Below are 1,750 nucleotides of genomic sequence, written 5' to 3'. Positions count from 1 at the left end.
GATTTTTTTTTTCAGATCACAAAAGGAAGCCACTAGCCTGATTTTTCCAAAGAGTTGTGAGGATCTAAATGTTTGAGACAGCCTCCTCAAAAGCAGACAAGTGGGGCTGGAGGAATGGTACAAGTGGGGAGGGCGCTTGCCTAGCATGCAGCTGACCTGATTTTAATCCTCAGCATCCCCTATAGTCCCCTGAGCTCTACCAGAAGTGATCCCTGAGCACAGAGCCAGGAGTAAATCCTGAGCACCTCCAGGTGTGGCCCAAAAATAAAAACCAAACAAAAGCAGACAAGTGAGGTTGCCAGCCCATAGCACCATAGTCCTAACTCCAGCGTCTCTCCTCCCAAGGTAGACCGGTAGACCTGGAAGCGGTTGGGACCCGTCATGGGTCAGAGCAACCACAGCCATGTGAAGGAATTTGTCTTCGTTGAACTCACTCGCTTCCGGGAATTGGAGTTTTTCTTGTTTGTGGTCTTCCTTGCTGTGTATATCACAACTCTGCTGGGCAATGCCCTCATTGTGGTGACCATCACCTGTGAGACCCACCTCCACACTCCCATGTACTTTCTCCTGCGGAACAAATCAGTTCTGGACATTGTGTTTTCATCCATCACCGTTCCCAAGTTCCTGGGGGATCTTTTATCACAGAGGAAGTCCATCTCTTACAATGGCTGCATGGCACAGATTTTCTTTTTCCACTTTGCCGGTGGGGCAGATATTTTCTTCCTCTCCGTCATGGCCTTTGACAGATATCTGGCCATCTCCAGGCCCTTGCACTATGTGACAATCATGAGACGAGAGGTGTGGTTAGGCTTGGTGGTGGCTTCCTGGGTGGGTGGAGGCTTGCATTCCATTGTCCAAATAATTCTGATGTTGCCCCTCCCATTCTGCGGTCCCAACCTCTTGGATGCCTTCTACTGCGATGTACCCCAAGTTATCAAACTGGCCTGTACCAACACCTCTACTCTGGAGCTTCTCATGATTTCTAACAATGGGCTGGTGACCCTGCTATGGTTCCTCCTGCTCTTAGGGTCCTATACTGTCATCCTCATAATGCTGAGGTCGCATTCCGGGGAGGGCCGGAAGAAGGCTCTGTCGACATGCACCTCCCACATCCTGGTGGTGACGCTTCACTTCGTGCCTTGCGTGTATATCTACTGCCGGCCCTTTACTACACTGCCCATGGATACAGCCGTATCCATTAATAACACAGTCATCACGCCCATGCTGAACCCCATGATCTACACCCTGAGGAATAAAGAGATGAAGTCAGCCATGAAGCGAATACACAGGAAGCTTGGGCCCTCTGAGAACAGTAAACTGGGGTGAGCTGGAGCTCTGATCTGATTTGTTTGCACTTGCTAGCCTAATGGTAAAGGACAACTAGATCTTTTCACCACCATCGAATTTATAGGTTCTCATGGTCATCAGCTCCACTCCAGAGACTATTGGAACAAAAGGAAGAGCTGAGGGCTTGGAAAATAGCTTGAGGGGCTGGAGGAAGTGCTGGTATGCAAGAGTCTGCAGTTCTATCCCTAACACTGCATGATCCCCTGAGAACGACCTAGGGTGGCCTACAAAGAAAAGAAATGAAAGTGATGAGACTGATTAACAGGAGTTCTTGGACTGGTGGGAAACTGAGAGACATATGGGACATAAGATTGAAATGAATTACCTAAATGCTATGTTGATATTATCTGTAATCTCATACAAGTGTATCTCCTTTTAGTTTTAATACCTGTCATATGGACAT

The 1,750-nt window shown here is 48.2% G+C and overlaps 1 protein-coding gene across 1 annotated transcript; it reads left to right on the top strand.

Moving 5' to 3' along the window:
• Nucleotides 1-381: 381 nt before the first annotated feature.
• Nucleotides 382-1,326, top strand: LOC130044944 (olfactory receptor 4D6). Its single transcript, XM_056137615.1, has one exon. The coding sequence runs from the start codon at nucleotides 382-384 to the stop codon at nucleotides 1,324-1,326; it is 945 nt and encodes a 314-aa protein (XP_055993590.1).
• The last annotated feature ends 424 nt before the right edge of the window (nucleotides 1,327-1,750 follow it).

This window comes from Sorex fumeus, unplaced genomic scaffold (genome assembly GCF_029834395.1).
Source record: "Sorex fumeus unplaced genomic scaffold, SorFum_2.1 ptg000007l, whole genome shotgun sequence".
NCBI classification, from domain to species: Eukaryota; Metazoa; Chordata; class Mammalia; order Eulipotyphla; family Soricidae; genus Sorex; species Sorex fumeus.
This window is presented reverse-complemented; position numbering and strand designations above follow the sequence as displayed.